General features: G+C 37.9%; 1 protein-coding gene across 10 annotated transcripts in view; it reads right to left on the bottom strand.

Moving 5' to 3' along the window:
* LOC117400272 (phosphatase and actin regulator 1) overlaps positions 1 to 25,763 on the bottom strand; it is a 266,155-nt gene that overhangs the window by 72,720 nt on the left and 167,672 nt on the right. For 6 of the 10 annotated variants that reach the window (XM_059022608.1, XM_059022611.1, XM_059022610.1 and 3 more), the window contains 3 exons: positions 12,866 to 13,006; positions 7,550 to 7,753; positions 6,700 to 6,873 (listed from right to left, as the gene is read on the bottom strand). In XM_059022608.1, the coding sequence (XP_058878591.1) occupies positions 6,700 to 6,873; positions 7,550 to 7,753; positions 12,866 to 13,006 (519 nt within the window). The remainder of the gene's footprint in view (positions 1 to 6,699; positions 6,874 to 7,549; positions 7,754 to 12,865; positions 13,007 to 25,763) is intronic. The other 4 variants (XM_033999946.3, XM_033999945.3, XM_059022609.1 and 1 more) reach the window with 3 other exon arrangements.

The following is a 25,763-nucleotide window of genomic DNA, read 5'->3' as shown; positions in this document are numbered from 1 at the left end:
AAAGAAAGTTCAGATTTATCTAAATACATAACATGTTCTTAAAAGTCGGAGTGTAAGCGCAGCTCTGCAGCATACAATCAAACGCATCAATGGGCCTATGCACACCTGACGCCAGCAAATACAAAATAATTAAAATGATTGATTTAAATGGAGTTTTATTTATATTCGCTCTACGCGCTGTTCACGTCGCAATGGACCAATCAGAAATAAAGTCAAAGTGGCGGTGGCATTTAAAAAGTTTGAGTACCACTGGCCTAGAACACAAAACAAATCATGGTGTTGCATTAACACGGTATTATACTATACAGTGCTACCTTACATATACTGCACACACATTACAGAAATACATCAGTTTTAAATTGTACTAGAAAACTGTGCATCGTACTACTTTTGTTTTCTTTTGGCATGAGTCAAACTTTTCTTTTCTTTGCAAAAAGCAATCAAAGACTTCAAATTCAGAATATTGTAGTCCACATCTTGCATTTCGTATCACTCGAGTCCATCAGTATTTCTGAAAGCTTCTTGCCCTTTTCCAACCGAGCAATCACAGTTCATACTCTGTAGAGTATGTTTATATGCCCTCTTCTAATTGTGTTCTTAATTTTAACGATTTAGTAGCTGCTTGTATCTGTTGTTGGGTTTATTTTCATCCAGTCAGTATAACAGTCTTTTTTTCAATGGGTCTCTTTTGATAATTCAAATCCTACCGTCACACTAAATTGGTTATGATCAGGGACATATCAGGCATATCAGAATGTACAGCATAATGATGTCTGTATAGCAAGGGACTCCTGTACTAACAGGTGCTGGACACAAGTGAGAGGTTAAGAAAACCTACATTCACTCCCCAGTAACTCACAGTATTAAAAGACGACGTACTTGTCAACGCAGATCAGCTGTTCGGAAATACAAGGTTCTGTGGCTGAAAAAATATGGCAGGAGTTAGCTGATTGGGTTAATGCTGTAAGTACTGTAAAAAGGGAGATCATATACTGCCAGAAGCGATGGCAAGATGAAGGGCAGATTGTATCCAAAACTGCAGGGTCTTCTCACTCTTCTGGATCATGTTCCAAGATATCTCACTCCTCTTGATGTACAGTCCACACAAGCACACCAAAGCCTGGCATTTTCTTAGAGCATCGAATAGGCTACAAACATGACTTATATGTTTTCCAACCAGTAAGTAGCCTGTCCTGTTCAGACGAGTTAACATTGCAATTTAACATATGAGTTACAAATAACAATATACGTAATTATTGGATAATTAAACATACTTTTTTATTATACTATTGGCTTAAATAGATGTTCCTAAACGCAGGAAATTATGCTAGGAAATTATACCATTAAGACACATCTTATTCTCCGCCTGGTCTGAGGTACGTGTTAATTATGATGCCGTTAAGGGTCAATTAAAGGAACTATACAGATTTATCAATCAGACGACTAATATGTTAATGAGAAAATTGGTTGCTAAGGGCACGTTATTCTAATGTTGTGATTTTTTTAGGGTAAATGGCGTTTATGCATTACCCGATGAAATACCGTCATGTTAAACACTATTATTGGCACGATAAAGGAGATGGTGAGTTTTATGCATATGTGCCTTTATATTTTATTAAGAAGGCAGCAATGACAATCGCAATAATTTGACTAATCCAAGGATTACATTTTAATTATAGTGCCTCTATCCCTCATCGGCTTATAAAGTATATATTTATAAATACTTCCTGCATAAAAGTTTAAAATCTAAGATTATTTTTGTTGTTGTTGCTACTTTTTAAAAGCCGCTACAATTAAAATGTAATCGTATGGTAATTAATAGTTTTGTTTTGTTTATTTATAAATCCATTGCGATGCTTGACGCTCAGCATTACACTTATCTAAAATGAATGAGTCGTTTATTTGAATTAAATAATCACAAATGAATTAGTTTAGAAGAAAGCATACATATGTTTTTCCTAAGCAAGAAAACAATCATGCTTTACATTTGGCAAATGTATGTAAACGTACATGGCACACATTCCATTTTCATAATCATTCCTTTAGTACAGCTGTAGATTAAATAGTACAATTACAAATGGAAGTATCAGACTACTAAACATACTGTCCTCCAATTTTAAAAATAAACTTTCAAGAGGGTGTTAATGTTTCAAAAACACATCTACAATTACCGGTACATCAGCACAAGCAGATAACAGTAAACAACTTTGCATTTCAAGAGGTTTCATTATGTAGAAAGTTGATAATGGCTCCAGATAACCACTGATATAGTATACAGTGAAACCTTTTTGTAATTACAGATTCCTTTATCTCTCTCTAGTAAAATCAACTGTAACCATGAGAACAAAACCTGCATCACTGTGGAGTAACTTAATAAAACAGAACTTTTATGAAGCCACATTCATCACTGTGCATTCTTAAAGGGATCATTTAGCCAGTATATTGAGAAACCAACTGTGAACCATAAATACATCAGGAAGAACAAATACCCATGTTTTAAGTTTCTTAGGGGCATTATATGTCTACAGATACAAATAAAAAGATAATGAGATCAATCTCAAACAACCATTTCTGACAAGGTACAAATGTAATGCTGCCCACCTCACTTAGCTCTCTGGCCTGTTGCAGTATATACTAGTTGTTCAATCAGATTCAAATTAAAGGCCCCAGTGACAACTGAGAAGCAGCCTGGAGCAGCTGAAGGGCAGACACAAGCTAACAGCAATAAGGGAGATAAAAACAGTTTTATTTGTTTTTATAATTTAAAATGGATCTGTTTATCTAGCTGTGGTTGCTGCTTCTCCATTTCATCAGGCAGCTGACAGCTGTTGCTTTAAAAGGAAAGTGTCATGAGCTGTACAGCATACCATATATTAGAAAATGGATCAGAGATTTCCTTTAACCTTAGTGGCCAATCCCATCACCAAATTATATGTGGCGATTGGGCGTCAGACACGGCGCATAATCGTGGCTGTTGCAAAAAGGTTGCTGTATCCGGTTATTTTAGGTCGAGACCATTGGTGCAGCGGGAGAAGAGATTGGTAAAATGTTCCTGCTGCAAGCTGATTTGTGGCTGCAAGCTGATGTCTATTTGGCGGAAGCATTTGAGGACCCTGCCTGCCTCTCTCCCGCTGCCTACTGCAAGCTGAGTTTAATAAGGCGAGGAAATATGTTGCAGAATGCCAACAACTAGCGCCGGGGCGCGTTCGCCCAGCCCTACTGGTCCCACTGCCCCTGGTGATACAGGGGACTGTTAACGTCCGATCACCACAATAGAATACTGGATACAAGCCGATCACCACAATGAAACACAAATTGCTCATATTAATTTGCTAAAACCCTGGAAAGAAAGGGAGGCCCTGTTTATAACTATTATTATTATTATTATTATTATTATTATTATTATTATTATTATTAATTAGCAGACGCCCTTATCCAGGGCGACTTACAATTGTTACAACATTTCACATTATTTTTACATATAATTACATTATTTTTTACACATTATTTTTACATACAATTACCCATTTATACAGTTGGGTTTTTACTGGAGCAATCTAGGTAAAGTACCTTGCTCAAGGGTACAGGAGCAGTGTCCTCCACCTGGGATTGAACCCACAACCCTCCGGTCAAGTCCAGAGCCCTAACCACTACTCCACACTACTGTCCTAGTCAATCCACCAGCTATAGTTAACATTCTGATGGGGGAACAGTTACTTCCTGATCAGAAGTGTGAGCTCCACGAGTTTCTGAAAAGGTTTTGTGATGTTTTTTCTAACCTGCCTGGTAGAACTATTAAACTTGATATTATTACTCCAGCAGGAGGTCGGGGATATGCTCAAACTGGGAGTCATTCAATCTTCCCGGAGCGAGTGGTGCAGTCCGATAGTGATGGTGCCTAAAAAGGACGACTCCACTCGGTTCTGTGTGGAGTTTAGAAAGGTGAAAGCGTTCGATGTGTATCCTAAGCCCTGAGTAGATGAACGAAGGGATACTGGCAAATTCTGTTAACTCAGAGCTCGTAAGAGAAAACTGCTTTCTCTACCCCAGATGGCCTGTTCCATTTACAGACCATGCCCTTCGGGTTGTATGGAGCCCCGGCCACCTTTCAGAGTGATGGACCAGGTCCTGGCATCCCATCACCAGAATGCTGCCGTATACATTGTGGTGATTTTTAGCTCTACCTGGAGAGAGCATATTATTAGACTTTCGGCTGTCCTACATTCTCTAAGGGAGGCGGGGCTGACGGCTAATCTGGACAAGTGTGCATTTGGCAAACAAGAAACCCAGTATCTTGGCTACATCATGGGTAATGGGCTCTTAAAGCCGATTGCCTCTAAAGTCCAGGCTTTGGTGGAGACAGCGATCCCGAAGTCATAGGTGAGATCACTACTGCGGCTAGCTGGCTATTATCGCCGCTTTATCTCTGAGTACTTCCCCTGGTGGATCTCACTAAAAATAGTCATGTGGCCAGGGGAATGTCACGTTGGCCATACAGCCCAGCGTACAAAACCCAAAATAAACATTGTACAAAAACCTACCAAAATAAAGGTGCTACTCTGCTAATGAATGGAAGTCCCGCTTGCACACCTGTCTGCTATACTGGGTGGGATCTACTATCCCTAAACTAACTCCCTGTTCCTCGGGCAGTTCACCCAACTCGGATCTACACTTGATCGTTGGTGCATTGCAGCTTGCTTCTCCCGGAACCAAACCATTGTTTCCCGAACCCAGTCATTCAGCAGCACAGACAGACCGATGCTTCAGCAGCTGCAGTGCTCTGACCCCTATGGCTTACAGCAGCCCTGACCTGTACAATCGGGATCCTTTTATTCCTGGCGCTCTGCTGCACCACGCCCACCTGCTGATTAGGAGCTCCCAGCTGGTGAACACACACGCTGCTTGTTCCCGCAACTAAACAGCAGGCAGGCTGCTACACACAGAGCGTCAGGTTCCTCATTAAAACCAATCCCATTCTTATATAATGATATTTTGGAGTTTTATATTTAATTGGAAATTGAGCTTAATGAAACCTAATACTGGAAAGTCATTATGTGTTTTGTAGTCCAAAATCTTCCCTCCACCTTAAAACACTTAACTTACATTTGTTTATGTAAAGAAAGAAACAGATCTAACCTCTTATCTGCCAGACCACAAGAAAATGTCACCCTCTTCAAGCTTCAAAGGGACTTAATTTATTATACTGGAGAGAGACTTCCTGGAACCAGGAATTTGAAGACTGGCATTTTAAGGGTTAATGGGCGACACCGACATCTAGTGGATAAAACGGACAGTACACTTTGGTAATAGTCAATGGGCACAGATATGACAAACTTGATACATCTAAAAAAACAATATTTGTTGTTGTATTAAATCTAATACGATATAAATCTCCATAGGCATGACATGTTCTTGTATATAAAACCATAACACTGGGAGTATTATAGATAATGGACAGCAGTCATATATGTGTTTTATACAGTTATTATACTACAAACACTCAAATGTTTAATATGTACCAAACGCGTACTTCATGGTGAAAATGAAACTAAAACCTGTAGTTAATTCCAAGATACTCTGAAAGAGTTATCTTACTATGAGAGTTTTGGTTTTTAACCAGGCTTTCCTCAATGCTTGTAAGAATGCTAACTGAAGTGTGGTTTTGTGGTATGTCATAAATGCTATCTTATTTGAAATCCGCCTAACACAGAGTCCTACAGAGGTACGTTCGTCCTCTTTACCAAATTAACCAATCCTGAGGTTGCCAAGATCTTCTCCAATTGGTTATCCTAAATGCATTTTAGCTTGTTTGTCTTATTTTCTACATGATGCTGCTCTCTACCATCTAGAGTTGTTGTTTCCACCTAAAGTGCTGCTTTCAAGGAACTTCAAGGAACATGTTCTCCCGTCATCAAAGGTACTCACTGACAAACATTCTACGTCACAACATGCATGAAGTACCCGTTGTTATTGAAACCATCTGGTACGATCTTCCATTTACCTGCCTATCTAAAAGACTGCCTGCTGGTCTGTTTGAACTTCCTGGTACTGACGTCACCACAAGATATCCAGCAGCAACTAACTAATGAGACTTGATCCCTGCTGACTGCAACATGGGAACCTTGTCACGTAACTATTAAATATAAACTCAACTTTTCATGTTACTAGAATTGGTGCATACACTAAGCATATGATTCCTTATCTAAGTAATGTTTGTTGAAATGTATAAATCCAAGTTATTACATATTCTGAAGTCAAAGGTTATATGAAAGCATTTCTGACTTATGTAAACGTATGGTACAAATTCAGTTTGATATGCAATACTGACTGTTAAATATCCTTTCTTCTCATATTAAGCTAGTTTGACCACTAGTATTTAGGTATTCTCTATTTTGGGTTGTTAGTCTGTGTTATAAATAACTTGATACAGTTATACTTTTAAACCAGTGTCTATGGGGCTCCCGAGTGGCGCATCCGGTAAAGGCGCTCCGCGTGGAGTGCAGGATGCGCCCTATAGCCTGGAGGTCGCCGGTTCGAGTCCAGGCTATTCCACCGCCGACCGTGGACGGGAGCTCCCAGGGGGTGGCGCACAATTGGCCGAGCGCCGCCCGGGAGGGGAGGGCTTTGGACGGCCAGGGTGTACTCGGCTCACCGGGCACCAGCAACCCCTGTAGACTGGCCGGGCGCCTGCGGGCTTGCCTGTAAGCTGCCCAGAGCTGCGTTGTCCTCCGACGCTGTAGTTCTGGGTTGGCTGCATGGCGGGCCTGCAGAGTGAAAAGAAGTGGTCGGCTGACGGCACACGCTTCGGAGGACAGCGTGTGTTCGTCTTCGCCGCTCCCGAGTCAGCGCAGGGGTGGTAGCGGTGAGCTGACCCTAAAATACAATTGGACATTTTCAAAATTGGGAGAAAAACAGGGTAAAATCAATTGGTGATTACTAAAAATGAAAAAAAAAAAACAGTGTCTGCGTTTGTTTTTGATCTGTTACTACACACTGTACTAATTAATAATCCAGTCTAATATTGTATCGATGTTAAATTGATGGATCTGAACTCAATGGATATTACTCTATAGAGTCCATTGTGTGTATTATTATTGCAATTTAATGATTAATACCTAAATGAGCTAAATTAGGTAAATATCTGCTACACTTATTTATATAAATCACAACGATCATATTTACAATATACAATTACAGAAGCCCCCTCCTTATGTGCATGGCCCCAGTCCTGGTACAATTGGAACTGGGGAGTTATATGTAAACTTGTTAATATTAGTATTGCTCAATATATGAATGTTATTGTTGATTTGTGTTTAAATGATTTGGCAATACTGGAGCACTCCTGTAACACCAATAAAACTATTCTGAATCTGAGAGCGAGCACGAGAGAGAGAGCAGAAGGTTGTGCTCTCGTGTACTGCAAGGAGTTAGCTGTAACTTGGGTGTTGTTTTGAAGTGTTTTGTTTTGACTTTTCATTTAAACTATAATATCTGTGGGGCTGCCAACTGTACAAAAAACGTTTTTGTATAATATTACAGGAGAACTTACCAGCTATATGGTTTGGAATCCTGGAAAGAGGTTTTGGAGGCAGTGCAGGGGGCTGCTTGAGAAAAGGTGTTTTTTTCACTGGGGTGTCCTGATGGTCACCAGAGAAAGCCACAGATTTCTTAGGCGGCAAAACCAAGACTGGCTGCACTGAAGGATCCTGAGGGGAGACTCCAGCCTCAAGAGATGTCTGGAAGTCTTCAGAGACTTGAGGAGAGAATAATATTTCAGTTTTATTAATATGATCTGTGAATTGCATTACAAAAGGGGTGAAAAAAAATACTTCAGTCAACCTAAATTGGGTGTGGCTAACAAATTCCATAAATCTTACCTCCTCCTGTACCTCCATTCAGTATATAGGTCTCAAATGTGCATGTTTTAATATAAAATGTGCATTTTCATTTTAAAACAGAATGTCTGGAAATATATTAGGTTAAAGACATCTGTGTGAATGCCGTACTTCCAGTTGGTCATGCATTTCCTTGATCGTTTCACCTGGAAAGTGAGATTGTCCCCACCCCTTCAACGCTTTACCACCAGCTGAATCTCCTAATGCTTACTGCTTTGACCCCAAAGTCATTGCTGAGATGAAGTAACCTACGAAGTGACACAGTAACAGACTTCTTGAAAGGAAGAGAAGCAAATTAAGAATTTTATTTAACCTATTAAAGTACCATACATCAGATTTAAGAGGCTACAACACGTTCCTCTCAAAATAGCACTAGGGATCTGCACGCAAACGGAATGCATGCTAAGATTTATGGAGTTATTTTGTTAGCTACAACCACTTTAAAAACAATAAAATGTTAAAATAGTGCTTTGAATGCAAGGTTTGCTGTTTCTTTACTCTCCACAAATATTTGCTTCAGCTTTTGACTTTAAAATTCCAAGCAGCCTAAAGTCTTCAACACCAGAAACATTTCCATGTATAACAGTATTAGGTGCTGCACCCAGATAACATATTGTTTTTCCTTAGTTACCTAAAACAGGTTAAACTTCATGGCTACTTCTGCCATGTTTTAAACATAGAAACAGATTCCATGCACAAGTTAGCTCAAAGAGTAAGAAGTAATCTGTTGGCTTATTTTATAGATATGAGTAATTCCATGTCAACTCAGCCAGTGCTGTTGCCCGTCCATCTCAGGGGGTTTTCAGAGAAGCAGAGTTGAGAAAAGATAGCCATTATTTAAAAAAAAGAAGGTTTTGGTAGTTTCAAATGTGTCATCATAACAACAAAGTCCCAAGTCCCATCTGATATTTTGCTTGATGCTTGTAGAACTCATCAACATCTCATCCAAACATACCTTTGGGTGATTTTTTGGTGTCCCCCCACTCTAGTTAGTTATTATGGCCTAAACTTGGTACAAATAGCAAAAATTCTAATTTCAAGGGGGTTTAATGACCAGTGGTGGGACTTGAAACCAAATGTTTTGCACAGAATTTGGAAGACTGGTTCCTAAGGTTCTTACAGCAATACTTACATTTTAGGACCCACATCCCCTACTGGGTAAAGGGTTAGGCTGAAGTTTGAATAAAACTTGTCAGTTACCCCTCATCTGAAAAGCCCTATTCATTACGCTTAGAACGAGGTGCTACACACGATGGTAGCATCTAAATTGCACCCAGGGTGATTTTTCTGGTCAAGGTCCCTTTCTCACTTTAGGCTGACCTTTGCAAGGTCACAGGTCGAAGGGGAAATAATGGCTATCATTTCTGAACTCAGCGTGTCAGAAAACCCCCAAGTGAATTTTTCTTGGAAAATCTGAGACGGACGGGCAATGAAATGTCCCTTTTCTGGTTGAGTTGGACTGCAATGACCCAAATGCACACTACATCCATGACAGACATGTGTAAAGAAAAACACCAGCAGTTACACGGTTTAAGAGTTGTACGTTTTGATATCAGTTCATTCACAGTGTTATTTTTTTAACAATATTGGGAGGCTAGGTACAGCACAGGAGACAGTTGCAGTAACAAATTAGTTTGTTGTAAACACTATACAGTGTTCAGTAACACTTTAAGGACAGATATTTTATTACCTCTTTGCTTTAAACCTCCACAAATATGCATCTGGCTTTGACAACAAAATTCACATTTCTTCGAAGTCACTGTGTTTACTTTCAAATTTATCCCATTTTATGTTATGGTCATCATTGTTTAATCCTATTTGGATTGTTTAGTTGATGAAAAGTAAGCAATAAAACAAAGTGCCACCGAAAACAAGTTTTTTAATCAAGGACGAATGGTTTCTTTAAAACAAAAACACACAACTGGTTTAATGGTTCATAAAAATCTATTTAACATTACTGATGACTTTTGACCACTCTAACCATAAAATAATCTGTACTATTCAAATAGACGGTTTCAACAAGAGTGCAGATGGATAATTGCAAAGCATACGACATGGTTTATTTAGATTTCCAGAAAGCTTTTAACAAAGTCCTGCATAAAAGATTAATTCTCAAACTGAACGCAGTAGGGATTCAAGGAAATGCATGCACATGGATTAGGGAGTGGTTAATATGTAGAAAACAGAAAGTACTGATTAGAGGAGAAACCTCAAAATGGAGTGAGGTAACCAGTGGTGTAACACAGGGATTAGTATTAGGTCCTCTGCGATTCCTAATCTACATTATTGATTTAGACTCTGGTATGGTAAGCAAACTTGTTAAAATTTGCAGACGACACAAAAATAGGAGGAGTGGCAAACACTGTTGCAGCAGCAAAGGTCATTCAAAATGATCTAGACAACATTCAGACCTGGGCAGACACATGTCAAATGACATTTAATAGAGAAAGGTGTAAAGTATTGCATGCAGGCAATAAAAAATGTGCATTATAAATATCATATGGGAGATACTGAAATTGAAAAAGGGAACTATGAAAAAGTCCTAGGAGTTTATGTTGACTCAGAAATGTCTTCATCTAGACAATGTGGGGAAGCTATAAAAAAGGCCAACAAGATGCTCAGATATATTGTGAGAAGTGTTGAATTTAAATCAAGGGAAGTAATGTTAAAACTTTACAAAGCATTAGTAAGACCTCATCTAGAATATTGTGTTCGGTTCTGGTCACCTCGTTACAAAAAGGATATTGCTGCTCTAGAAAGAGTGCAAAGAAGAGCAACCAGAATTATCCCGGGTTTAAAAGGCATGTCGTATGCAGACAGGCTAAAAGAATTGAATCTATTCAGTCTTGAACAAAGAAGACTACGCAGCGATCTCATTCAAACATTCAAAATCCTAAAAGGTATAGACAATGTCGACCAAGGGGACTTTTTTTACCTGAAAAAAGAAACAAGGACCAGGGGTCACAAATGGAGATTAGATAAAGGGGCATTCAGAACAGAAAATAGGAGGCACTTTTTTACACAGAGAATTGTGAGGGTCTGGAACCAACTCCCCAGTAATGTTGTTGAAGCTGACACCGTGGGATCCTTCAAGAAGCTGCTTGATGAGATTCTGGGATCTATAAGCTACTAACAACCAAACGATCAAGATGGGCTGAATGGCCTCCTCTCGTTTGTAAACTTTCTTATGTTCTTATACAATGTCTCTGCTAGTCTGCTGACAGAAAACAAATACAGGTCTGTTTCATACACACTGCAGGGTACATAAAAGCATAGCAAAGTGAAGTAAAGTGGAGTGAAAAGTTTGATGAAGCACTGGAAAGCACAGCATAAAAAAAGATAAAGTATGGTAAAATTAAATTATCTGAATTCCACACACACATTAAAAACAAATTTAAAAATGTGACATTTTAAAATCTAACATGATACACTGCACTACTATTTTGGCTTACGGTAGACTTGCGATAAAATGTTGTAGTTTCTTTGATTTATATTATGTTAAATAAAATACCTAAATTACGTTATGTTCATTTCGGGTTTTTTTGGCTTTTTTTGTTTTGTTTTTTTAAATTATGCCTCAATCCTAAAATTCTAGGTGATGTAAAACTTTTGGCCATAGCTGTAAATAGCTCAATTTCTATTATAAACTTTCATATGGATACTATGTGTGCCTCTGCCCGACTTGAATAGATGATGCAGGTGTACTTCACTGGCTTTTGCACCCAGATAAATAACATATTCAAGCTAGTGGAAATAAATATGAAGCTAATTGCTATGTATTTGTAAATGGTGTTAAAAGTTAATGTTGCATTTATGGGTTGGAATGTTATGTTGAATCATAAACCCATTGATAAAACTATAACAAAACTTGTTCAAGTAGACACACATTTTGGCTAATGTCTTCATCAGTAATATGCATTAACCAGAGTGTTTGTTTACTTGACTGAGCTGCTTATACTTTTATCACAAAATGATACATCATCTGTAAACTGAAGGCTACATTTAATACTTAGTAAACAAATATTCCTAGTCCAGAAACCAGCTTACAATTCCTGGAAACTGAAAAATGCCTATAGCAGTAAAACTAACCCCAAGGAATGATAGACCATTTCCAAAACGTACTCAAAAATATATACAGTATGCAAGGTACAACCAGGCAAGCCAGCTCATCAGTGAAGATTTCACTTTAGAAAACAGGCCGTTTTCCATTCATAGTTCCCTTCTTTGTCTAAACAGTGTAAATAATACACCTCCAGTATGACTGCTTGTATCGTCTTCAACCACATTTTTATAAAACCAATGTTAGTGATTTCTAGTGTACTAGTACAGAAAATAAATAAAACTTAATTATATAACAGTATCTTTATAACTTACAACAATATGTGGTTATCATACAAAATGTTTACTCAAGCAATGTTACTTAAATCTGTAAACAAATTGTGTACTTAAAAAAAAACTGTATAAACTTACTGTTGATATGTCTGCATCATTTGTATCATTGTAGTAACATTTTCATATAATTTTTTTTTTTTTTTTGGTGGATATGCTACAGCTCTTCAGCAATAACCTTCATGGTCCCAGCAGACCTTAAGTCAGCAGCTTCACATCAAGTTGCTGCCTCGGTTCTGGTAATAAGCACTTTCTGCTACAGTGGCCTGCATACAAGCTATAGAAAAGTGACACACTGGCATTTGGAAAGGATTCCTTGGGTCATCTCCAAGTCACCGGAGATGACCCAAGTAATATCAGCAAATTATTTGTTGGCTTTTGCTAGACAATATAAATATCCACCAAAACGTAATTTTATTTTTCAGGTTAAAAAAACAAGATCAGGTAGGCAACAGTTTTGATAAAATGTGTTTCTCAATGTCTTCATAAAAAAAATGTAAGATGTCGATTTTACTTGGCTTCTTGAACACCCACAACATCTCCTGGCTAACCAACACATCTACTACAGAGGGCAGACTTACCTGTCCCATCCACGCGCTCTGTGTTGGGAATCATCTCATAGGTATGGTCTCCTGCTTCACACTCTAACATATGAGGCATGGGTACCGATGACTGCCCCTTCTCTAGCTCCCTGTCTTCTTTTGTTACTGGGATCTCCCCATCTGATGTAACAGAGAAAGAAGAGAAGCCACAAAACAGGTGAATATGAATGCATTTGAGGGCTACCATTTCCAGCCACAAAACTGCAGTCACTGCTTCATGTGTGTGTTGTTTTTTATTGTGTGTTTTTCACATCTTTTGGTACAAATTATTTCCTGTATTTAGTAAGCTTTTACTCCAAATGTTTGTGCCACTTGTTTTAATAGTAGAAATAAAACTCTGAATAAGTTAACATATTTCCCTTTAGAGCAAAAGCAAAATTTACTTTAAGGGTTCCTACCTGGACAAAATGGATTTCTTAGTATTTCAGAGCAAAACCGATTATGTTGTTATTTAGATTTCCAAATTAAGGACATACAAATATAGTCACTCAAGCATGACAAACATTGGAAATCTTCTCGCTTTATTTATTTTCATTGAGCATATCTGTTTGAAATAAGGCCTGCAGCTCCTTTGCCGAGATTTTCATTTTTTTACCTTTGCAAGTTTAAATTACCTTAGAAAGTCAGTTAACTATCTTTGCAATATTTTATAATTGCTTTGTATTTTTTTTAATCTTTCTGATCCACTTGCAGAGTTTCAACATGGTTGGGCAAAATAAAGCTATCATTAATTATATACTTTATAAATGTTTTCTTTTTTCTTCTTTTTTTAACAAAGCTTTTTCTTTACTGCCGTTCCAGTTCAAACTCCTGGATCATGTGCTAATTTCTACTTCAGACAGAAGTTACTGTCAAGTACACCAGTCCAAGACTGTTTCTGTTTTCTTCCATGACCTTCCTTGTTCTTCGCTTACAGATGACCCAATGAGAAAGCTCTGAAATACACCCTGAGGTAAGAATGTTGCCTACTGCTTGCCAGCCACCAACACAGTTGTCTCCATAGAAACAGTACATCTGTGCATTCCAAGTTGATAGATGTACCTAGATTGAAACCACAGCAGATGGACTATTTTGAACAAAGTACTGAACCCAGAGAGTGCCTTTAGCAACTAAAACATTCACAGAATTCACAGTATATCATTGTATGTGTGGTAGGAGACAACCTATGAAACAGAGAGAAGCGGAGTGATCACTGACAGGATGCAAGAGAAGACACTCTTTTGCAAGAGTTCATCCTACTGTATGATTAAACATATAAGATACAGCATCTAAAAAAAACCAACTGAACACCTAATAAATATTAAATATGTTATTATAATTGTATTGGATATATACATTTGGATATATCTCATGTTTACCAGCACATTCTGTACGCCTCCAAAGGAAAATGTGGTTGAATATAGCATCACTCCCTTCATAGTGAAGGGACCAAACATCGATATAGTTGCCATGTTTACATGACTGTTGCAAATTATCAAAATTATAAACAGCCTTATGTAACACACAAACACACACGCACACACATTTACTGGTAAACAGAATCTTTGGAGACTATATGGCATTTCTAAAGTAATAAAAGCTGGAAAATGTCCACAAATTCTTGTGCCAGAGAGCGAATTAATCCTAGTCAACACTCCCTCCCTATCTGTGAGGGTGCTGTATAACAGGAACAGTGTGCCCCGGACTGGATGGTTTGGCAGTTCATTCCAGGATCAGTCGGAAGCCAGCTATCCAGGAAGGGGGCAGAGACACAATGCTAGAAGTCATCGCCCTAATGTGGTACTCAATGTGTCAGTCATAGATTGGAGGATACGTGATTGAACTAGCTATCGCAGGGGGTGTGACTAAGGGTATTTGTTATGGTTACTGAAAGGACCCGTAAGGAAGCAGAAGTAAAAACGGATCGTGAGTGTTTAGTGATTTGTTTGTTTGTCTGTCTAACTGTTACTGTTTGTTCTTGTTAGCGGCTAATACATACTGGGAGCTGTCGCTAGAGGCCAGCACTAAGCCAGGACTACACTGCACTGCTGCACCACTATTGTTGTCTTTCACCACATCTGCTCAAGAGCACGCACTGTCTGGAGAAGTGGCCGCATCTGTGTTGAGTATTACTGTTATTGTATTATTATTTCAGGACTGAACCCCGTGGTTTATTACTGGTGATACACATTGCTGTGTAAAGCCAGTATTATTTAACAGTGCCAATCCACATTAAGGAAAATTAAAAAACTGTTTGGACCGTGAACTTTGTTGACTGTCGTTTGGAGCACTGCATCACCTACACACCTGCGCATTACTAACCACTTTGCCACAGTCCTGTATTTACAAATGTAATCAACAGCACCCTCTTGAACATAAAAATTTAATTATAGTAAATTTGTAATAATTTAATATTTAAGTGCTAATGACCGACATTCATGGGGTTTCCATGCAAGTTTTTTTTTTTTTTTTTAACTCGAGACATTTACACAAGAAAAATGTCTCGTGTAAAATGCTTTTTTGGGTTTCCATTCGCTCAATTTATTTTACTTGAGTAAGTCAGGCTTTTCACCTGATGTCATGCAAATGAATGGGACAGGTGGGGGTTGATATGTAAATCAACTATGCGTAAAGTACTCGTGCTGTTTGAAGATTACTAGTGACATTTTGTGAAAATGTGGTTTACATGCGCAGAGAACTGGTACACGAGTGAATCTAAGCTGCTGTAATAAAGCAAAATACCCTGTGCCTGCTTGGTTAATAATGTGGTTTACTGCTCTTGACCAAATTGTTTTTCAATTTGAGGAGGCTCGTGCTTGTCAGAGATGCTCTCCTTTCTTTTAAGTTGTGTTGGATTTACTGCTGTGTTAAATATTAATGATGCAAACAAATAAAACACAATCAATACGTTCATTTGCAATTTTATTTGGTCAGTTCTGAGAGGGCATCAACAACTTGGATGTTGTTGCGCTGTTTTGGGCGATCGAGCTGGCTTATGACATCCAGTTCACAAACTATATTTATTAACGTGGAGGGCAGACGCGCGTTGTCTTTGGACATAGCTGCGATCAAAAATAGGACGGGAATTAATTCAATTAAGCAGCTCACTTGCTCTTCATGTTTAACATTAGTGTCGTTTTTACAGCAAGGGTATTCTTAAACAGCTGCTTTAATACTATAACAAATGCATAACGTGGTTCGTGGTAAGTGGTTTTATACAGAACTGTAAACACACAAGATATATACAACATGACAGACCAGACACAGCAAAAAAACAATAATAAAAAGACCGCCCACATTAGCATTAAGGTGAACTACTCCACTGCTAACCATAAAATCGCCCATCAGCCACTACTTTCTGCCATCTTGGAATCCACAGTAACAACTGACCTGATCCCTTGCAATATTTATAGTTAAGGATAAACACGCTCATTAACATTTACACGTGAAATGCGGGTTTCCATGCGAAACTGGGCGTGGTTTTCCCGTGTGTTTCGTCATTTACACGAGTAAATGAGATTTACCCTATCCCTCTCTTTGGCCGTTTTTTTCGGCCACAAACCTGATTTACCCGAGTAATTCTCCCAAACTTGCACGCGCATCGCCATTTCACGTGTAAATTGACCCACATGGAAACCCCATGATTGAGGTCCTTAACTTGTAGTTAATGGCCTGCTATACTATTAGGGTTATAATTAAACGCTAATGAGAGACGGGGTGGTCGGGCCCGAAGCCAGACCTGAAATGCTGCATCTTGATTGGCTAAGGCAGTGCTCAATGTTCTATTAGATTTATGTAAATATTATATTCTAATTATAATAAAGGTTTTCACAAATATAGAAACGAGTTATGTAAATTGATAGTTTATTCTTATAAAACAAATGCATCACTATATATATATACAGACGTGCTCAAATTTGTTGGTACCCCTCCACAAAAAACAAAGAATGCACAATTTTCTCTGAAATAACTGACAAAAGTAATTGGCATCCACCATTGTTTATTCCATATTTAATAGAAATCAGACTTTGCTTTTGATTTTTTATTCAACATAATATTGTAAATAAGAAAGCAAATGAAAATGGCATGGACAAAAATGATGGGACCGCTAACCTAATATTTTGTTGCACAACCTTTAGAGGCAATCACTGCAATCAAACGTTTTCTGTAGCTCTCAATGAGACTTCTGCACCTGTTAACAGGTAGTCTGGCCCACTCTTCCTGAGCAAACAGCTCCAGCTGTCTCAGGTTTGATGGGTGCCTTCTCCAGACTGCAAGTTTCAGCTCTTTCCATAGATGTTCGATAGGATTCAGATCAGGACTCATAGAAGGCCACTTCAGAATAGTCCAATGTTTTGTTCTTATCCATTCTTGGGTGCTTTTAGCTGTGTGTTTTGGGTCATTATCCTGTTGGAAGACCCATGACCTGCGACTGAGACAGAGCTTTCTGACACTGGGCAGTACGTTTCGCTCCAGAATGCCTTGATAGTCTTGAGATTTCATTGTGCCCTACACAGATTCAAGGCACCCTGTGCCAGGCGCTGCAAAGCAGCCCCAAAACATAACCGAGCCTCCTCCATGTTTCACTGTAGGTATGGTGTTCTTTTCTTTGAAAGCTTCATTTTTTCATCTGTGAACATAGAGCTGATGTGACTTGACAAAAAGCTCCAGTTTTGACTTATTTGTCCAAAGGACATTCTCCCAGAAGGATTGTGGCATTTTAGCAAATTCCAGTCTGGCTTTTTTATGTTTTTCTGTCAAAAGTGGAGTCCTCCTGTGTCTTCTTCCATGGAGCCCACTTTCGCTCAAAAAGCGACGGATGGTCCGATCAGAAACTGACGTACCTTCACCCTGGAGTTCAGCTTGTATCTCTTTGGCAGTTATCCTTGGTTCTTTTTCTACCATTCGCACTATCCTTCTGTTCAATCTGTGGTCGATTTTCCTCTTGCGGCCGCGCCCAGGGAGGTTGGCTACAGTTCCACGGACCTTAAACTTCTTAATAATATTTGCAACTGTTGTCACAGGAACATCAAGCTTCTTGGAGATGGTCTTGTAGCCTTTACCATGCTTGTCTATTATTTTCTTTCTGATCTCCTCAGACAACTCTCTCCTTTGCTTTCTCTGGTCCATGTTCAGTGTGGTGCACACAATGATACCAAACAGCACAGTGACTACTTTTCTCCATTTAAATAGGCTGAATGACTGATTACAAGATTGGAGACATGTGTGATACTAATTAAATAAACTAATTAGTTTGAAATATCACTATAATCCAATTATTTATTATCTTTTCTAAGGGGTACCAACAAATGTGTCCAGGCCATTTTAGAATATCTTTGTAGAATAAGCAATAATTCATCTCTTTTCACAGCTTCTTTGCTTTATTCTATGACATACCAAAGGCATGCAAGTATACATGATAAAATAGCTTTTAATTTCATCACTTTTCAGGAGAAATGAAGCATTATTTTAGTGAGCTGTAAGGGTACCAACAAATTTGAGCACATCTGTATATATATATATATATATATATATATATATATATATATATATATATATATATATATATATATATATATATATCAAAGTGTAACCTGAAGGGGATCGCATCCTATTGAGGATTCAAAATTAATAAAATGCTAATAATTTCTAAAAGAAAACACATACTGATATTCATTCATATACTGATATTTTACCTCAAAAGTCTAAACTATTCTGAGATAATTTGTATATGGATTTAACCTGCAGTTTCTAATGATCTTTGAAAAATGTAAACTACAAACACTAACATGATTTAATTCTCATTTAGAGGTATACGTACATGACTGTTCCCTCTTCACTACACGTATTTAACTACTGCAATTTTAAGTTTTCATACATTAAATAAGGTTTGATATTCATAAACCCTGTATCTGCTTTACCTGATAACTGTTTAAGTATTTGTTTGTGGTATTTAACCTTTTACAAACAACTGAAAGAACAACAGTAAGGAAAGTAGGTTAAAAAATGACAACGATACAGTATTGCAGTATAAAAAAAACAGTTCAATAACTGCTATACAACCTTATACCACCCCAGGGTATTGGTGACTAGAATGCTTTACGCTTTTCTTAGTTTTATTCACCCTGAAGAACTATAGTGAAATTGGCATCCCCCTCGTATTTTTCATAATAGAACATGATTATTATATTTATTTAACATTATTATAGTAATACATACTGTGAGATAGTGTAGTCCTGGGGGAATGGGACTACATCTCCCAGAGGGGAACAGCCTTAGTTTGGTTAATTGTTTAATTTAATTTGATTGTTTAATCAGTAATGATCCATTGCACAACTGTGTGCACGGTCCCCAGCTCCGCTTCTCCCGGAACCCGAGAAGTCACGCCGTGGGCGTCGGACGTCGCATGCACTCCCCCTTCCTTCCACTTTGTTCCCCTCGAGGTCCCAGACGTCGCTGCGCCAGTCCCGAGCGACCCACTTCTGCCTGTCACTGCTCGCTCCTGGTCAAAGGCCTGTGTTTCGGTCGCCCAGGACAAGCCGTCCGGGTCCCTTCTTGCTGGTGCGTGGTCCCTTCCTGAGTGCACCGGAGGAAGGACCGACCCACCCTCAAGCCCGCCCGTGGAAGAGGGCGAAAGATGGGACTTGAGGGTGGGTGGCCTTTTAAGGTTGGAGGGAGGTGGCCGTTAAATGGCCGGTGTCTTGTAAAGACAAGGGGGAGGAAGTGTGAGATAGTGTAGTCCTGGGGGAATGGGACTACATCTCCCAGAGGGGAACAGCCTTAGTTTGGTTAATTGTTTAACTTAATTTGATTAATTGTTTAATCAGTAATGATCCCCTGCACCTGGCTAGCATTGTAAATTAGAGCCAGGTGCAGGGTATTTCAGAAAAGCAGCCAGTCTGTTTGGGGCTGATGAGTAGAAGGAAGCATGAAGGTAGGTAGGAGCCCTGCTGCCGAGCAGTCAGACAGGTTTTGGGTGTACTCTGGTATATTTTGTTAAACTGTGTGTTTTGTTTTTGTGGTGTGGGGGAAACGGCTTATCCGTCCCACTTTGTAGTCAGGGTGTTCCTGGAAGTTTTGTGAGCGCTCCAGAGGAGCTAGGTGTTTGTTTTGTTTTGTTTTGTTTGTGTTTTATTAAAAAAATAGCGCAAAGCATTTTAAACCTCAATCTCCTGTGTCCTGGGTCTATTTTTAAAGGGGCAAAGAACCCGAGCGGGTGCAAGTCTTTTACAATACATATTAAATGTATTAACCTTATTTTATTACTGTTATTTAAAAAGGTAGAACAAATACTGTAAGGTGTACAAAATTAAATATTTTTCACCTACATATCACCCATGGTATTTAGTTTCCATTTTGTTTTGTTTTTTCACATCTTTGAAACTTACTGTATTTTAAAACAAGTTTGACCTCAACAAGGTTCATAGCAATATGTTCACCACTAAAGAATCACAAAAAGTTTCTAGTTAGTTCCCCACAAGAGCTTTTTGCCTTATCAATTTGAAACTAAATGTTAGAGACTAATCGTTGTATAGCAACAACCCTAATCAAGACCACATGCTTAATATCATATCATAAAGTGGTTGTTTCATTAAAAAAGTGTTTTTCAAGAAATAACCTTTAAAAACAATATTGTGAAATAAATATGAACATTTATCTTTTTGATGAAATTAACTAAGTTGAACCTGACTATAATTTACATAGTTACTGAGCATCTGGAAGCAAATGCTGTGTGGGTTTTCTTGCTTCCAGAAGAATCTACACATAAACCTAATCCTAACCTTAAAATGACTGTAGCAAACAGAATAATCTCTGTCATGCACTTCTATTTATTATATAGCTCTCAAATGTGCAATTTTGAAAGAAACTTGTATTTTCATTTTAAAACCTGATATCTGATACTTCACTAAGTTAAATAAATCTCTGTTTGCAAGCCTTGCACTGGCACGTTCTTCGTCTGGCTTCTTTCCTGTCATTAACCAACCAGCTGCTTCCCCCAGTGACTGATATGCTTTGCAGCCAGTAAAATGCATTGACGTAGACACTGCTGGGGTGAAATGACCTCAGATGTGAAGCAGTAATAGACTTCCTAGAAGCATGTGCCACAGGTAAGATGTATGAAATTATAGTGTTAGCAACAACCACTTTAAAGTCCTTTTTATATTGCAAAACTGCTAATTAAAATACTGTTAGCTACAAATGCCATTCAAAGGGTATATTCTAGATCATTTAGCACCAGAAGAATTAACATCTTGGAGGTTTTGTGCAGTCAGTTTCCAGGTGAAACATTTATTTGTCTTAAAGAAAATCTAACGAGATAGTACAACAAAGTTGCATGATTTTATAATGAAGACATTACTGAAACATAATCAAAATGCAGCATGATAACAGATAAGTTTGTATATAAGTTTTGCACATTACTTATTACTATGACCATTTCCATATGCTAAGGTAAGTGATTTACACTTATAAGAAAAGCATATTGAGTGTTATTATCATGGTAAGCAAAGCATTGCTTAATCTGTTAATCACAGTGGTTATTATAAATTCTCACTGGGGCCAGCTGTTATGAAACTGCAGATCTCTTATGTATACCCCTGAGATAATGTATGAAATAATTGCTCATTATGGTATTCAACTTATTAAAAATATCTTTATTGATATTTTGTCAGTTCTTTTACATTCCTCCAGTGTATTTTTGTTGCCATTATTATGCTCATATTTTAATAATAGATAACATTTTACCTGCATCAAGTAACCAATAAACAAGCATAAACATGACAATCAATATATTTTCTTGCCAGGTAGTGGCAAAACAACTTTTTTGCAAGACTTTATTTTCACCAGAAACTGTAAACTTCTGCACATACTGTAGGACATCTTTGTGGCAGGATAAATGTGATTCGACCTTTTCAAAGTGAAAACAGTCTGTAAAACCACACAAAAGGGAGAATATTGTTAAAGCCTTGGTTATTAATACTTCATCTATGTCTAAACTCATTGAATAATATCAGTGACAGCTGCAATAGCAATACGTGGTAAAGACCATTGCTATTGCTACATCTTGAGGGGATGTATTTTGGTATATCTAGGCTGCCACACATTTTTGTTTATAGAGGGGTGTTTTACCTTCATATATTTTTTTTATTCAGCAAGCTACAATGAAAGATAGACAGTATGGTAATGACGGGCCAAAACGTCTGGTGCTCACAGGTTTTGGTGAATGTCACCAATAGAAACAGAAACAACAATCACGAGAAAGACCTGGATAGCTAAAGCTAAAGCACAGAGCCCTTTAGAAGAATAATTTAGTATAGAATAAAACACCAGGCACAGAAAACATCATCCACAACAAGCTAAGTAAGTGGCATGTATGAAGCAGCTTAAAATATTGTACTGGTGGACAACACCTACTGGATTGATTGACATTTTCTATTGATCGATTAATCATCCAATCTATTAAATCACACATGTTTGCTGGTAATATGAAATTGTATTCAAAGACAATTACAAGTAATACAAAGTATTAACATAATGCTATTGTAGCTGGCGGATCGGAAAAAGAAAACCACATCCAGACAGATTTTAACCAATGTTAGCCAAAGTGAGTAATTTAAAATATGATTTTAGTTTTTAATTGCTGTTTGTGGTGTTTAAATCACTAAGTCAGACAGTTTTTCAGAGAAACAAGTTGTTGAATATTCATTTTCTGAAACTGTTTGAAAGAAAGATGCTGCACCCCAGGAGTGCGGGCCTGTACAGTCACGTGACCAAACACGTCATTGAACAACAGAGCATGATATACTGCATCCCTTTACTTTATCAATGGAAAGGTAGTAACAAATCTTCTCGTGTTTGAAATCAAAATATCTCAGTAACGTATTGTGTACTATTAACATATTAAATAATAATTCATCCCCTTTATTTTGTCCCGATCTGACACAAGAAAAGGAAAATAGAATATGGCATCAGTACTTCAAGTGCACATCTTTCCACTGTTAATTTGTGTGATATTGATAATGCTTTTTCCATTTCAGCATGCATGGATCGCATGTGTACATGTAGTACTTAATAGACTTCATAAGTGATCAGTGTAAAGTAATATTTATGTAAAGTGTAAAGCATGTTCAAGCATCTATGAGGCACAAGCCTCTAAAAAATCATAGTAATAAATATAGATTTAGGCTCTCTTACACGTTGCTTTGCCGCAAAATAAAATGCATTTAATCTCTCGTTGTGTGCATAAATGAATTCCCATGTCCCGCTGATATCTATAGCTGTGCTTTTCAACATATTTACTGTCTACATGTCGAGTGATTGATGTGTGTAGCAGGCTACTGTCTGTATTTCAATTTAATATCGCTATTTAAAATATATCTAGTAAAAACTTCTTTCTACTCCAGCGAATGATTTAACGTGCAGAATAAAGGCGGCTGAATAAAATTAATAGCTCTGCATTTTAAGTAGTGCTCTTATAATGCAAACACATAATTAATCATCACAATCTTTATTCATTTTATTTGACGAGTTTAGCAAGGGTGAAATCTATGTTTTATGAAACAGTTAGTGTTGTAGCTACAACCTCCAAGCAGCGACGGTAAAGCGATCATCACTGTTGTTTTAGGATATAGGTACGAAAATAGTTGAGCTTATTTTGTCATTATCATTTTCCCACGATTAAGAAACTGAGATGGTTGAATGACGCTAACTACAACATTAAAGGCAGGCGGAACGTTCAGAAATAAGTTCATGGTGAACACCAAACTACACTATGTTATTATGTTTTGGGAGTTATTAGAAATAATTATTTAAATAATTTGACATTTTTTATAAGCTAATTGGATACAAAAATGTAAATAAAGAACAGGTATTGTTATAAGATAAATATTGATAATGCATTATGATTGCATTCACGGGCAGGAGTGTGGAGTAGTGGTTAGGGCTCTGGACTCTTGACCGGAGGGTCATGGGTTCAATCCCCAGTGGGGGACACTGCTGTTGTACCCTTGAACAAGGTACTTTACCTAGATTGTTCCAGTAAAAATCCAACTGTATAAATGGGTAATTGAATGTAAAAATAATGTGATATCTTGTAACAATTGTAAGTCGCCCTGGATAAGGGCGTCTGCTAAAAAAATAAATAATAATTGCGTGGCTATTTAATTTAAATGTGTTACTGAGCTTTTTAAAATTAAAAGAAAGGATAGTAACACTACTACAACTAGCATACAAAATAGTAATAGTAAAGTAAGCTTTTTTTTTTTACTCCACATATCTCAGTTGAGCAAGGAAGCGACCCACTCCAGCGAGATGTACTGGAGCAGCACTGGGAGAGGGAGAGAGATGAGAATCACCATGGCTATGATCATGGAACAACAACACCACAATCTGATTCTTGAGGAGAGGAAGGTATTCTGAGAAATAAAAAGTTAGAAAAAACTAAACTAAAATTGAAAATGGCAAAAATGTCAGAACAATAAAATGCAACAAATTATCAACACACAAAAATGTTAAATTATTTGTTTTAATAATTTTTTAATACAACTTTGAAATAAAACTGCTAAATCCAAGTTTCAAATCCAATTCCACAGTAACTTTTAGTAAAATATTATTATTACTATTATTTAGTAATTGTTAGTAATTTATAGAAATGTGTGAGTATTTATATTATTGTAAGTAAAATAAAAATACTATCACATTCCTTGACTTTTTGTGAGCGTTGTTATAGTGGGTATAGGCTTCATTGGTTGGATTGATGAATGGTGTAAGTAACCACGGTTTCAACTGATATCCACTGTCTCCGAGCAGTATACCAGGTGTTCAGATACAACAGACTGCCTCAGGATGCGAGACTCATGGGTTGAACCAGGCCAGCGTGCCACACAGTTCATGATGTTCAGATTTGAACATTTACGCTGTGGTATCCTTTCCTGTTCACATACAGGTGCTCATCAGCTGAAGGAGCTTGAATCTTGACATGAGTCCCATCAACTGCTCCCACAACATTAGGAAAACCAGCAATATAATTCATTCTGTTCAGAACAGTTGACTCAATGGGTAATGCTGGCAGTCTTGTCGCATGTTCCTTTGACACTGTAGACTATCCGTGAGGCAGTGGATTTATGCAGCCCTATGAAATCTCCCACAGAATTTAAAAAACAACCCGTTTCATAAAATTGGAGTGCCAAGCAGACCTGTAACAGCACAGGGACACTGTGGTTTCTGCCTGTGGCAGGCCTCAATTTATCCTTTAGATCTTCTGTTAATGTTATAATGGTTTGCCTTGGTAAACAAAGCCTTTCAATTACCTCAGTATCAGAATACACTTCCAGTGGATTGTTTCTGTCTTTGAATACTCTCTCTCTCTCTCTCTCCTCAGACAGTGTGCACACAGCCGAGATTGTGGTGGGAGGCCAAGATTTCTTTCTGACAGTTAATGGTTTCCATGGAAACAGACTTAAATAGACTTAAGTTCTAGGTTAGCCTGGGGGTAAGGAGGCTAACTTTTTAGGCTAAGTCTGAGTCAGTCTTAATTTTTATGCAACTGACTAACTTGCATTAGACTAGTCTAATTGTCAAATTAAGACTAGTCGAATGGTTGTGACTAGTCTAATATAGTTTTATGCAACCGGCCCCAGGGCTGTGCGGTTTGCAAGGAGCCTCGCAGCTGACCAAACACATTAATAGAAGTAAAATGCATATTCATGAGTATGTCAGAACACAGCCAAACAGCCAATCACATTGACTGGTCACCCTGAAAGCTCAAGCTGCAACCCTCTGAACTACACATTGGTTATGATGTGCTGACAAATCACGCAGCTGAACTCTCACCAACCTGCTTAATAGCTATGACATACTGCACCCCCTCAGAAAAGGTGTTGTAATAGCTATGTGATAC

This window comes from Acipenser ruthenus, chromosome 4 (assembly GCF_902713425.1).
Source record: "Acipenser ruthenus chromosome 4, fAciRut3.2 maternal haplotype, whole genome shotgun sequence".
In the NCBI taxonomy this organism is placed as follows: Eukaryota; Metazoa; Chordata; class Actinopteri; order Acipenseriformes; family Acipenseridae; genus Acipenser; species Acipenser ruthenus.
Note: the sequence above shows the minus strand (reverse complement) of the source record. Positions and strands in the feature narration are given on the sequence as shown.